The sequence below is a fragment of the Symsagittifera roscoffensis genome, chromosome 3 (assembly GCF_963678635.1).
Source record: "Symsagittifera roscoffensis chromosome 3, txSymRosc1.1, whole genome shotgun sequence".
In the NCBI taxonomy this organism is placed as follows: Eukaryota; Metazoa; Xenacoelomorpha; order Acoela; family Convolutidae; genus Symsagittifera; species Symsagittifera roscoffensis.
Window position 1 is genome coordinate 77828350 of NC_087064.1, and position 12530 is coordinate 77840879.

General features: G+C 34.8%; 1 protein-coding gene across 1 annotated transcript; it reads left to right on the plus strand.

Moving 5' to 3' along the window:
* Positions 1 to 149: 149 nt before the first annotated feature.
* On the plus strand, positions 150 to 12207 carry LOC134842140 (uncharacterized). The gene is made up of 6 exons (XM_063858344.1): positions 150 to 639; positions 6227 to 6367; positions 7796 to 7932; positions 10083 to 10192; positions 11403 to 11471; positions 11815 to 12207. The coding sequence occupies exons 1-6, from the start codon at positions 361 to 363 to the stop codon at positions 12120 to 12122; spliced, it is 1044 nt and encodes a 347-aa protein (XP_063714414.1). The 5' UTR covers positions 150 to 360; the 3' UTR covers positions 12123 to 12207.
* Positions 12208 to 12530: the final 323 nt, after the last annotated feature.

Sequence of the window (12530 nt, forward strand, 5' to 3'; positions counted from 1 at the left end):
TTTTCATTATTGTACTATGAGGGTTTCTTCTTTTCTGTGACATCTTTTCTTTTGTTCTTTGAATCATTGTCGTTCAAAGAACTATTTAAGATACTATTCGAATCATCTCAACAAACTAAGGTTGCTCAAATTCTCTGACGTGTTTGCATTTTCAGAAGATACTTAATGACGACATTCTATTGACTAAATCGACAATGTTACTATAGCTTACGAAAACTGTACTGTGTGCCTTATACTTCTTGCCATCATCAAATCCCTCATCATATCAAATGTGCTACTGAGTTGGAACTCTATTCAATTAAAAAAACGCAAATATAAAAAGTGTAGGAAAAGAATTAGATTTGCTTGAACTGTACTAAAATGAAACAACAACACGTGGATTTGCTGAACGAGTTCAGCAGTAAACATGGAGGATGGAACTCGAAAATGACCAAGATTTCGCCCGGCAACATTCTCCTCGTCTGTCCGCCGGAGATGTTCGACGCGCTGGGCAGATGTCTGCTGAGTGAGAAGAGTGGCTGGAAGAGCAGCGCAAGAGGTGACAACAGCGGGACTGAGCAGTTCTACGCCTTCGAACCCTATACACCTTTTTCAAAGTATCAGACTCTCAAGAAACAGGCCGGGGACTCATGCACAAAGGTAAATTTTTCTTGCATTTTTTCAGGAAGTATTTCTGGAATGTGGCACCGGCTAGAGTAAAAGCGATTGGTGAAAATCAAGATTTTTGTGAAAGAAAACTGAAGTATTTCGTAAGCCAGACAATTAATATAAAATCACATTAGCTTATCGATAAGTTTGAGCAATTAGAGTGTCATGGGTTGTTGTGTTTGCAGAGATGCAGTGTCAATTAATTGAAGTAATTTTAAATTGAAACTCCTGGTGTTTTTTTTGTAATTAGTTTCAGGTCAACAAAATCAATATTCCCGCTCTGATCATAAATTTAAATTGTTAAATGTTTCGTAGCGCAGGCGGAATTTTGATTTTGGAATGCCAATTTTCAGTTCCTGTTCGAAAACGCTTGGGATTTATGAATTTGGGTTTTTTCATATTTTTTTTAAAGATGCTTTAGATTTTTTCAGGTTTTCTTTTTTCTCGAAAACATTTTTCACATCTTAACTTTCACCAAAATTGTACCAATGGAAAGTGCAGCTCCTAATTCAATCTCTTTTTACCTTATCTTACTCCCTACGGTCTCGAAAAATTTTATTTCTGAGGAATTTTTGACCCAAGTTCGAGTTTTTTCATTTTCTCAGAAGGCACGTTGCCGAGTCGACGATAAAGTGTTCAATCGCAAAAACTGGCAGTGAGAATCTTCCCTAATGAAGTTGTTACGATGTAATTTTTGTATAAAAACTCCTTAAGTTTTGTCGAATAACCGTTAAGAACTTGGGAAATGACTAATTTTTGATACTTTGTCCGTTTTTTTTGGAAACGTGTTCCGTTTTTTTTTCGAAAACTACCCTGTGAAATCAGAGATTAGGGATTCAGCTGAATTAACAAGCTTAATTAAGAATTCATCTAATTTAGAAGCTTTGAGAAGTTTCTTGGCTAGGTGCCATAAATTTGAAAAAAAAAACAATTAAATTCGAATAGAAACTGCCAAAGTTAAATTTTGATTGTGACCGTTTTTCGGAATGTTTTTTGAATTTTCTTAGAAAACTCTCCTGCCAAATCGGATATAAAGGATGAAAATTTAAATAATGGTTAAATTAATGTCATCTGCTGAAGCGGCGTATCTGTATTTAATAGAAAAACTGCTATCGGCTTAGGAAAACTTCCACTTTTTGAAGTTTTGACTGTTTTTTGTTAACTTTATCAGTTTTTACCGTGCACAATCTGATTTTCAGGATTCAATTAAATGAGCAAGTTTTCACTTTTTTCCTGCATTAGTGGCTTACGCGCCTTAATTTTAGAAAAACCGTTATTAAATTTGACCATTTTTTGGAAAGTTTTTTCACTTTTTTGGAAAAATAGCCTGTTTGTATCTTCGCTTCATAAGCATCTACGCTCTAATTTTTGTGGAAGATTTATTATGGATTTGGTAAACGTACTTTTTTGCGAAAAATTTTACAGTTTTTTGGATTTTTTTTTAAAAAAATACCCTGCCAAATCTGAGATGAAGGATTCAATTGAATGAGCAGATTGTGGGCATTTTTTCCTGCAGTAGTAGCTAAGTGCCTGATTGATGTAGAAAAATCGTTGTTTTGATAGTTGTTTCTGAAATATTTTTTTCTGCTGAAAACTGCCCTGCCAAACCTTATATTAAGGGTTATAGTAGATTGAAGAGATCGACTGCACTAACTGCAATTGTTTCCCGCAATTGCTACAAGCTCTTATTTTTCGAAGAACCAGTATGGATTTGTGGGCAAAAAAGAAATTTTGACATCAAGGGTCTTAATCAAAATAACAGGTTGTTGCCGCATATGTGGCTAATCTGTAATTTTAAAAGAAAAAATTGCTATCGGTCAAGGAAAAAAATATAATTTTTGTTAACTTATTCACTTTTCTCTTAAACGAGAAAAATTCTGTATCCTAAAGTTGTCTCTTAAATTCTTTCATTTCTCAGATTAAGGGGTCAATCGATTTAACAGGTTTTACGAATATTCCTAAATGAGAAATCCCACATTGACTTCGGAAGTGTCCTTTGTTAAAATTTTGACAGTTTTTTGGAAACTTTGTGTACTTTCTTGAAAGGTACCCTGCCAAATTTAAGATTATGGGGTCCATCGAAACGCCAGTTTGTGGAGTTACTTATTGAAGTTGTGAATCAGAGAGCTACCTGCATGAATACGTTATTGATATAAGAAAAGTCAATTTTTGAACTTTCGACAAATTTTGGAAACTTTCACCTTTCTCAAGAACTATCCTGCAAAATCTGAAATGAGGGGTTCAATCGAAAGATCAGGCTGTGGTGATATGCCCTGCATAATAGTTTCATCTACAAGTTAATTAGAAAACATGTTTTCCACTACGTAAAAATCACATGTTTTCCCAAAAAAAGCTCTTGTAAAATCCGAGATAAAATATTTAATAAAAAAATGTTTTTCTGGATTTTTCCAATTTGAGTGAAAAAACCGTTATTGACTTTTTACAAACTTTAATTTAGCCATCAGCCTAGTGTCTTACTACGAACCTTCTTTTTTTCTAACCCAACTCGCAAATAAAAGTGTTCATTGAAAGTAGAAAGTGTTCACTTATTTGGTGGCACCTTTGCTATAATCACGACCTAGAATTGCAAATTTCATATCTGTTCTCTGCTTTATTTGTGGCTGTTGTATGTGATGTATTAAGCATTTGTGGCTTATTGGTTAGTGCGTGAGACTCATAATCTCTAAGTCGCACTAGGTTGCAAGATCGAATCCGAGACCTAGCTCAATTTTTACTCATTCGAGGATTATTTCTACTTTTTTTATTCCACTTTATAGAGCTGCTTTCTGTCGTGTTCTCGCCAGTTTTTGCGAAGCGAAGCTTCGCTTCTGCGTGGAAAAACTGAAAATTTGGCTGTTTTTTGGATGCATTTTAGTTTTCTCGGTAAAAAAATCCCTGTCAGTAATGCGATTAATGGCTCAACAGAAGGAATTCTCCCTGCATAAGCGGCTGAGTCCCATTTTCAGTCACGATACCATTACGCACTCGAAAATAATGCATTGTTTTTTCATAATGGCCCATTTTTTGACAATTTTTTTCAGAAATTTCAACATATAGCTCATTTTTTGGACTGCATTCATTGTCTTTAAATCAACCCTGCTAATTTGATATTGAGGATCAATGGAGAAAATAGGATGCAGTGAGCTCCCCTGAAGAAGCGGATACTTGCAGTTGATTTTACGTGCATGCTGTCTAAAATTCTGATTTTTTTAAAATTTGAATAAATCTACGGAGTTCATATAAAGTAGAAATTATTGTTTTTAAATTAACTGATAGAAGTAAGTTTTTTTTTTCGTTTGTGGTTTTCGTCCTAATTTCCACCTTTATCTTATCTTTTGTAAGTTTCGTCTGCTTTTAAATTTTCTGCTAGTATCTATTATTGTATATTTAAATGCGGGCTTCACTACCTCGCCACGCGTAAGTTTTTTCAAAGAATCATTTTTAACGAATTTTTTCACGTTCAGCTATATCCTATATTTCAATGGTTAAGAATTTCTTTTTAGATTTTCTGGTTTAAATTCAGTGGTTATTTCACCGAATTTGAAAACAGCAGCCCAATAGTGGAATGCTGTCAGGGTTTCCCCAGGGGTTTCAAATTTGGCCTCCAATTATGAATGCCCTAATCCTTTTAGTGTACGAGATTCGACGATTTTTAAGATTTTTCGAAAGTTTTCATTTCTTAAATAATTTTTTTTTCTTCAAAATTTGAAATTCCCAACCCTGTAGTTGGGGGCTATCGAGTACTCTCAGGGATTGGAAATCTTGCCTCCAATTATGACTGCTCAAATCTTTGTAGTTTTCCAGATATGACGTTTTTTGTGTTTTTTCTTTAAATTTTCAAAAAACTTGAATTAATTTTTTGTAAAATTTGAAAATACCAAATCTGTAATTTGGTGCTGTCATAGTACCCTAAAAGGCTGCATATCTTGTTTCCAATATTTGCGGTCTTTTATGAGTTGTGAAAAATTCGAAGCATCGGAGGTGCGTTACACGCTAGCTCTTTTTTAATTTAATGTGCTGCGTTTGGAAGTTCTCTTGATCTTTTAGGTTAAGTAGTTTAATATTCAATCAGAATCAGAATTTCAAACGCGGAAAGAAGTAAGTCAATAAATCCAATTTGAAACGATCAAATCAACTTCCACAAATTTTTCGAACACTATTACAACCATAAAAACATCATGATGGGTTTGATATATGAGTTAAGGAGGTCTTACTTAATCTTACTTGGTGACGGTTGTGAAATAAACTTTCTAGAGAAGAATGAATCATTCCACAATGTTCTACAGTGCTCAAAGCGCAAATGATATGCTACAAACTGTTTTAAGTTTAGTAATTTTAGTTTGGTTTCGTCTTGGGTGAATAAGGATGTGATGGTAGAATGAATCGTCTCCGAAAAGTCGTTAGACAATGCAAGGAAAAATGGTTGGTTTTTAGAATCCAAGATCAAATCTTGTTTATTTAATTAATTATTCCGAAGTGTTGATAAAGGGAGTGGAGTGCGAAACGAAACCAGTAGGTCGTTAGATACAATTTAAGGGATGTTTTTTCAAAACTAAGAATCTGAGTAAAGAAATTAATGATTCAAATAGCTCCAAGGAAAGCTTTGATGATGTGTTGAAACTATGTTTCAGGTAAAACTTTGGTTTAAATGGTTAGGTAATTTTTTGAAAACGCAAAGAAGTCGTGTCGATTTAACAACTTGATAAAATTTGCAAGCTTCTCAAGGATGAAAGTATTGAAAAAAGATTTATGGAATTTAAGGGAACTTTATGACGGACGTCAAAGGAGCTCATGTTATTGCTAAATTTGTGCTCTTATCGACGACTCTGAGGTTCTAACTGCCAAGTTTGGAAATAACAGTTTTACATGTCGCAAGCTACAATGCTTTCTTCAAGAAAAAGGGGAATAGCCGTAAACCTTTTGTTGTCTCTCAAATGTGTTGTTGTTTTGACGCAAACAAATTGGAATTCAATGGAGATGTTCCAAGACAGTTAGAACAATTTAATCTATTTCGAGGTCTGAAAAATTTGCCCGTGTTCTTCTGCCCGTGTTCTTCTGCAATGTATGATACCAATTAATAATTAGATACTATCAATACTGCACACTTCTGTACTGTTACTCGATAAGTTTATTTATTCAAGTTTCTTTGTCAGATGTATTGAGACGTAAAACTTCAATTCCTACTTGATAAATTAAATAGGTTAAATTTTAAATGCCTTTTACGTGACTTTTTGGGCGCCCCAGACGAGATCGGTTTTGGTTTCTATCTCAAGAGTATTTCTTGGTTGAATACACGAAGTAATTTTTTGTGCTATCTAATTTAGCCGGATAGGTTCTTGCAGCTTCTAAACCTAATACTGATATTCTTCCTATTCTTATTTCCAAGATACTGAACCTTTTTCATTATCCATTATTTGTACAGTAGCAAGCTTAAGCCACCTGTCAAGTGGAGAATATTTGGGAAAAAGGCAGCTAAAATTTGATGGGAGAGGGCTTTAATGGAAGAATCAACTTCTGTGAGCCGCTTCAACTCTTTTTGACCGTATCCAAAAAGCGGCCAGCCATACTTCCTCTTTAGATCATGACTCTGGAGAAGGGCAAGTGTGAGTTGACCATTGCCAATGGACTGCTTCCACCCGGCATGAACGAAATAGAGGGCTCAAAGTTCACCTGGGACGACGCCAATGTTGTACTCAACATACTATGGACATCGCGAAAAGTAAGAGCTCAGAGAATTTCGTTTTCCTTTTCTGTATTCTGAGAAAATTTAAACAGCTTTATTTCCCTCAAAGTTGCTTAATTATTTACTAAAAGCGTGTCTTTAGCAAGGGTTGAAGAAAGTGTTATTAGTTATAGGTCAACTTGTATCGAAGTAGCATTGATAATAATTTACACGACGAAAGGTTTGAATGGTCGATATTTCATTATTGGAAGCGGCATGGAGAGGAACGTTAATACTGTTGGTTAACTTTTATAGATCTCAATCACTATATCAGATCCAGATCGCAAAAATCTGTATTTCTTGGTTTTTTCCGACCACTAGGTTGGTTTTTCTCAGAAAATCGTGTATGACAGTGAAACGCCGTAGACGGTCCAAAGAGGTATCTTTTTAAAGCCCTCTCAATTGTGATTTGTGATGCCACAAAAATCATAATGTTTCCCCGGAGTTTTAAACATGATCAAAGTACGAAGTTTGTCAATGAACATAGTGAAGACAATAATGAGTCTTGATGATTTTTGTTTAATTTTTTTGAAAAAAGATACATATTGATATTCGAGATTTGACTTTTGATTCTTCAGTTCAAATTTTTTTGCTTAAAGGAAGTAAAATTACGTGCTCCGATATAATGGAAATGGTGCAAAAAACGTGAATTAATTTTAGTTTCGAAACTTGATTTTAACTAGTGAATATCACAGTGAAATAGATAAATATGTAATCCAGTTTTCTCAAAATAGGTGGATTTTAATTAAACGATGTCATAAAAGATACTGTCTTTCAGTATGTATGCAATTGAATTTTTCGCTGAAAAATTACATTGTCGGACTTTTGTTTGTCTGCTCAAATTTTGTCGACTTAGTTGCCACATCACTGAATTTTTTGCGTTGCAAGGTATTTTCTTTATAGTTGCAAGTTCAATGTAGTTTAAGAGCTCTTGAAATTTTTTTAATTATTTTTTTTCGGTTGAACTGGTGTCTGCTCAAAAGTTGTCGGCTTTGTTGCCACATTAGGGATTTTGTTTGTGCTGTAAGGAGCTTTCCTTGTAGATGCAAGTGCAAATCGATGTAGTTTCTGGGGGGGGGGCTTAAATTTTTTTTTTCATAATTTTTTTTTCGACTGAATTGGTGTCTGCTCGAAGATTGTGGGATTTTTTTTCTCTTCGCAATGTTGCTAATTTAATATCCAAACGTGTGGCTTTTTCTACGGCTCATTTTGGCTGGTGTTTGTTAACTGCAGCCTCGCATCTGTGTCATGTTTCCGAGAGGTAATCCCTCAATGCACGAACTTCAAAAGTCTAAAAGAGTGCTTGACATTAAATCAGTATTTTTGGGATGTTTAGAAGACTTTTTATTGTTTGGAAGTGCTCTGACATTCTGTTCAACTGTTGCATTTATCTAGTCTGTGTGTTGATGTGTGTATGTTTTTTAGCCCGCAGGTGCCTTCTCCTCCCTGAAGAACATGATGGGTGGAGGCAGTAGTAGTAGTAGTAGTGGCAGCAAGTCTTCCTCAAATTCCAACCCCAGTGATCCCTTCACGCAAGATGAGGTGTTCAAGTGGATACACAGGTACACAACAACACCACAGTAACGGATACTTTTATAGTAAATGAACAATCAATCGAAGTACATATTGTACACAGTAAAAGAGCATGTAACCTCTTCCAGAAAGAAAGAATTTATTTTAAAAATATGAAAAACCAAATTTATATACAACAGCTAATTTCACACCTTCTGAATTGTAAATCAAATAAAAGAGATGACAATGTAGTAGATAGAATTAAGGCACAATAAGCAATTACTGAGAGTCTAAGCTATAACATGTTGATAATACATTTTTAAAAAATATATAAAAAAAACAGACGAGAAAAATTGTGTTTTATATATTTTTTATTTTAGCACAGCTGAACAATATCATAGATTTTGGGGACCAGTTATTTGGCTGACTGGTTTATTTAGCATAAATAGTGAAAAGAGGTCTTTTTGCAGATTCTTATTGACACAATAGTGGGGGGAGCAGAAATTGACTCATATATAATTGATTGACCGAAGAAACAAGGCGCGTAATAGGTGGTTAAGGTTCCCTAATTTAGACAATTATTTTATGGTTTGTCAACAAAACGCTGAGCAAAACAAACGGAATGAAGCGACTTCCGACTTTACCGTGTTTACCCGCTTCAATTAACTTTCGTTCGAGCTTTCTTAAATGTTAATCAACTTTTCACATTCCGCATTTTTACATGAGAGTCTAAGCATTTAAAAATGCTTAGACTTGTATAATTTATGCATTTCAAAAATGTTTTATAATTACTATTTATGTAATTATGAAAACTTTTTTTAAGTAATAAGTTTTGTTAGCCCTTTGTTTTCCGTCTAAAATGCTAGTTTTCCAAAAACAATTTAACGTCTAAATTCGTTTTTGTCGGTCACGTCTAATTTGCTTATCGTCTAATTTCCTAACCCCGCCAGGTTTATTTCACCATTTTGATTATTGTTTTGAGTCTGCCAAAAAACCTAGCCCCATAGAATTGTTCGTCAATATCATTTGAGTTCATCCAAAATTTATATCACGCAAAAGTTCGAAATTAATGCTAGTAAGCTGGAAAGACTGATTCATGAACACTATGTTATTCTTGCCGAATAATAGCGCATATGAGCGGATCAAATCAGGAGTTTGCCCGAATGCTTCTAAATTTTTCTCTTTCATGTTCACTATGAAGTTTTCGTCGATTATGTGCAACCCACGTTCGGAGTTTCATGTATATTATTGCTTCATCTTCCGTGACTAACCTCTAGGTTCTCTGTGTGAATTCTGACTAGTTTTACGGAACTACTCTGAGATAACAGATTCAATCATCTCAGTATCGCCCCTCTAATTGTTCCTCTCGAAGAAAACGGAATATTTATGCTTGGGCCGGTTTTTTGTTCAGTCTATTTTCGACTTTTTACTAAGCAATTTTGACGGAAAGTTTTTCATACCATCTGAAATATATTGTTATCCGGATGTCAAATACAAAAAAGCACCTGTGAACGTTTTTCGTGAAGTTATGGGTTTTTGAAAATTGCTATTTTGGCTATTTGGGATTGTAAACATGTTCTTGATGGCCTTAACCGCGCGCCAATTACCTTTTAAAAATCACTTCATTACTTTATAAATATACCGCGCGTCAATTACATTATAAAAAATGATCGCTGTTAAAATATCTTTTTAAATTTGAACTGAAAAAAAAAATCTTTCAGATGATATAAACAAGCTCCGTCAGAAGTTCCTAGTTAAAAATTCGAATTTTGTCTGCTCAAATACTCCGGCATTCTCCGAAAGTCGGAACAATAGTTTCATATTTTGGTGGTTCGACAGTTGATTTTGTTTCAAGATCACATCAGTTTAACTTACTTTTTATTTAAGTAAAATGCATCTTACACTATCCAATAGCTATGTTGTAAATGATGCGTAACTAGAGTCTGGTTTCAGTTTCAAAAGCAGTTTTAAGATTTTCCATGATAGATTTTTTTTTACTAGTTTTGAGTTGTAACGGGAAAGACTTAACTAAAATTTTGAATTTCTTGTAATGATTCTGCTGTCACCGGTGCTTGTAATTTTGGTCAATTAAACATACTGGCAGGAACTTAGAAGCTGAGAGTTAGTATTAAAAGCTGAGATTTAGTAGAACTAGAATGTGATGCCTTGTCTGAAGTGAACTGGTGGTGTTTTCCGTTAGGTATGTGAACGTGGACAACTGTGAGTGTAGAGTGGACAGGTGTACCAAGGACCAGTGCAACCACAGAAAAACCCAACCCAGAGTCGAATCACTACTCAAGACACTACTGGGTGAGCAGTTGAAGCGAGGGAATTTTTAAGTATTTTCCCAATCGCATCTGCGGGAGGTGATTTGGTTCTAGGCACACTTCCACTCTAGCTTAATCAATGAGTGTGTCTTTTATTGAAGTAGATATTATCAACTAGTACCGTAGAGAAAATAGTTAGATATCTGAACTAATTGTGTCTATGCGTTTGTTACTGTGTCATATTTGAGGATATATAAACGGAATCTACTAACAAGATACGAAATTCTTTAGCAAATGCGGAATTCGCTTTAAAAAATTGCGGATTTTACAAAAAGTGCGGAATCCACTTGTCATATTCGCCAAATTAACTTCTCAAAACTTGTCAAAACCCATCTACCTCAAAACTTAAAATCTGCAAAATATAAAAATAGTTCAAATCTAATTGTCATTGGACATCAGCGTTCATTGAATTCTTGTCTTCTGACTCTTTTATCTAAAACATCATTAAAAAGTTATTGAATAACATAATCCTAAAGAAATTTTTTAAACTAAATTTAACTTTCTATTTCAAAAACTAACATATATTACAAGATCATCAAGGCTTTTCCTTGAACCATTTATCTTTAAAACTTTAAATGTATTCAAATTACAAGACCATCAAGGCCTCTCCTTTGTTCGTTAATCTTAAAAATTTTAATGTATTTCTTTGAAAAACTAAATCGTCACGTCAAGGCTTTCCTTGGATCTATTAAATTTAAACCTTTCAAATTCAACCCACCACTTTAACTAAGTGTCTAACGATCCATGGTGTTGATTCAGTTTCCAACCCTTTAAACCACCCAGTACTACAAACAACTGGCCTAACCCACCAGTAGGACATCCTGAGCAAGCTCTTTAGCCGGCGTCACCAACCGACCTACATCACGCTTAGACACATTGCACACTATTTTTGCTAAGAGTGGCGCCAGTGTGAGCCAAACTAAGATAAAGCTTCTGCGAAAACAACTAACCAATTCATAAATAAAACTGAAATTACTAAAGCGCAGAAATAAATTTGTAACTTATTGCACTTTTTAGATCTCTAGAGCTGCTTTTTGTCGTGTTCTGGCTAGTGTTTGCCTCTGTGTGAAGTTTTCTAATGGCTATGTTTTAGTTATGATTTTTTTTGCAGGATAACTTGTCGAATTTTTATGTGCAAATAGCACAGTGACTAGCTAATCTCTTTTAAGTTCAAAGTTTGCTGCTTTTTTCAGAATTAATCAAGAGCGACAAAGTGTTCAGTACAGCGAAGCCATGTCCCTGCTGCAAGTGCGTAGATAAAGGTTAGAACATTTAAATATTTGTAATGACAATTAGATGGATGGGCTTGGTGAAATGCCTGGCAGATATCGGCGCGCAATTCAAACTTAACAAAAACAGCAGAGGGTTATCAGAATGAAGCGCCGAAGTGTCGTAGTTTGCCTATCGTCTGGCCACTGGGAGACCATTTTTCTGCAGTTTGCCATTAATTTGATTTACTGCATTAAGTATCAATAGTATGTGATTTTTGTGAACAGCTTGAAACTTCTTGATAGGAATTGAATATGTCACGTGACTCGAGTGCCCCCTAATTTCTATTTTTGTTTTGTCATAATCAGATCAAATCACCTTTTTGTTTCATTTCAGCTAACTTTACTCTTCGCTTGCATAGTTTAAAAGCGGAAGACATGTTTGCCCTGCTGAACAAACTGGCTTTGGATTCGATCGTGTTGCAGCAGATGGTCAATTTCCGCAATGAGACGCGACTGCATGAACAGCAAATCAGTTCAACCGGAAACAGACTCATGAACAAATGGAAAGGCATGAAGAGTGCAGTGTCGGAACAGGCCAACTCAGTCACCGGTCAAGGTCAAGAGGAGGAGGAGGGATTCAAAGACTACGTGCCTTCCATGCCCAGCAAAGCTGGACTTATCAAATCCATGTTCTTGGGCTAAATTTAAAGTAAACTGCTAATTGTGTACAGATTAAACTGGATTACAGCCTTGATGTGATTTATAGTAGTTAATTATTTAAGTTTTCTTTTTCGGCAACGTCGAGTCATGTTAAAACTATTAATCGTTTAACATAAATCATTTAAAAACTTTTCAAAACTGTTATTTGAAACCCAATCAGATGAGCTAATATCTGACAGTCTTAAAATGGTTTCAAGTTGTATGAACTTGGAGGATGTTTTAATTTGGATCATGTTTGTTGGTCCACTACAATAGTGCCGAAGTCAAAAATTCCAAAAAATAAGGTGACCAAGAGTGCCGACAACTAGTTACAAAACAAGGTTTCTAAAGGTTAAAAAGAGATAAGCTGCGTTAAGTTACAATAGCAACAGAAAGCGAAAAAAATCTGTT